This window comes from Poecilia latipinna, unplaced genomic scaffold (assembly GCF_001443285.1).
Source record: "Poecilia latipinna isolate Pla-1442-1.1 unplaced genomic scaffold, P_latipinna-1.0 Scaffold1632, whole genome shotgun sequence".
In the NCBI taxonomy this organism is placed as follows: Eukaryota; Metazoa; Chordata; class Actinopteri; order Cyprinodontiformes; family Poeciliidae; genus Poecilia; species Poecilia latipinna.
The window spans coordinates 129,943-131,714 of NW_015114248.1; the positions used below are offsets into that span (position 1 = coordinate 129,943).

The 1,772-nt window shown below is 36.2% G+C and overlaps 1 protein-coding gene across 6 annotated transcripts in view; it reads left to right on the top strand.

Moving 5' to 3' along the window:
* LOC106964173 (catenin delta-2-like) overlaps positions 1–1,772 on the top strand; it is a 94,816-nt gene that overhangs the window by 77,487 nt on the left and 15,557 nt on the right. For all 6 annotated transcript variants that reach the window (XM_015059519.1, XM_015059523.1, XM_015059518.1 and 3 more), the window contains exon 9: positions 679–810. In XM_015059519.1, coding sequence (XP_014915005.1) covers positions 679–810 — 132 coding nt within the window. The remainder of the gene's footprint in view (positions 1–678; positions 811–1,772) is intronic.

The following is a 1,772-nucleotide window of genomic DNA, read 5'->3' on the forward strand; positions in this document are numbered from 1 at the left end:
AAATATATATATATATATATATATATATATATATATATATATATATATATATATATATTTTTTTTTTTTATTTTTTTTATTTATTTATTTTTTTTTTTTTGCAGCAGCAGCACAATCTTATACTGAGAAAAATCCCACTTGTTTTAACATGGCTGCTAGTACATCCAGTCACCTTCAGTCGTTTGGGGGCTGCACTCTTTGACATTCCCCAAGGTTGGAGCAGATGGAGACATGTTTGGTGATCCTCTTTTCACAATCTCTCTCTATCAGTGGTTCCCAAACTTTTTCTCCTGCGCCCTCCCAGTGATTTCCAAATATATTTATTTTAAAGGTTATTTGGTGTTATCGACAAGGTTTTGGTTGAAAAGGTTATTTCCTAAAATGGAAACTTGATTTTTCTCCACTCTGTATAAATGTATCCTAATTAAAGTCTGGATTTTTCCATAATTTCTAGTGTGACTATGAAAGTTTAAATAAAGACACATTTACTTTAAGAGTTTTTACACATCTTTACAAAGATGGAATCGAACAAAGATTCTTTTACATCATCCATCTTCTTCGTCGGCTTATCTAACACTGCTTTTAACGCAACACAAAGCTATTTGGTGATGATCATCAACAATATTTCCACACAACAGAGATGTGTTTGTCTAAAGTCAATCACATTGTGTCCTCCAGGCTCCAGGGGTTCGTACAGCAGCCAGCACAGTCACCTGGGCTCTGAACTGCGGCCCCTCCAGTCCCCCGAGCACCACATTGATCCCATCTACGAGGACAGAGTCTACACCAAGCCCAACCTTAGAGGACAAGGTGAGCGGACATATATTGACAGAGGTTGTGTGTTTAGGGCATACAGGGGGACGTCTACAAGTACTGAGGTCTATTAAGCAAAATCCCACAAGACAGGAGACGGGGGGGGAGGGGGGTGCAGACAGGAGGTTTGACAGATGGAGGCTGAGCAGAGAGTCAACACATTGAGCAGGAGATGAAGCTAGAGGTGAAACCAGAACTGCACCGAAATGATAAACACAGGGATGGCATTAGAGCTGTTTTGCAACCATCCAGAAGCAAAATTCAGTGTGTAAAAATGGCATTGTTGTTTTGATCAGCTGCAGTGAGAAATAAACAGAGGCGGGCAGAGTACCCAAAAATTTACTCAAGTAAGGGTAGCGCTAGCTCAACAAATTTTTGCTCAAGAAAAAGTAAAAAGTAGCCAACCGAGAAATTACTCGAGTAAGAGTAAAAAGAATAACTGATCAAATTATCAATCAATTAATATTTAAAAATTACATCATCAGACAGACCAAAAATATAAAGTTCAGTCGAAATTTAAAATGACAATAATTTATATAGGTAACAAAAAATAGCAAAATTCGGCAAAAGAATATTTCCAAATCAACTTATTCAACATAAAAGTTATGAAACTTTAACAAAATACTGCAGGTGCGTGTGTGTCTGTTGAATTTTTGGTTAAAACATGTTTGTCCGTTCAGTGCATAGAGAGTCCAGAAATTTTACTCAAGAGTAGCAATACTTTATTATAAACTTACTCAAATAAATGTAAAAAGTACAGCGTAGTGAAAATACTCCTAAAAGGAATGTTTTTCAAAAAAAAGTTACTCAAGAAAATGTGATTGAATAAATCTAACTAGTTTCTAAGTCGATTCCGATCTTGTACATCTGATATCGTAGCATAAATAGTGTTTTCCCAAAAGTTGGCCTGCCATCTTTTATTTCTTTTTAGTCAAAACTTCTGTGGCATGAACTCAGCC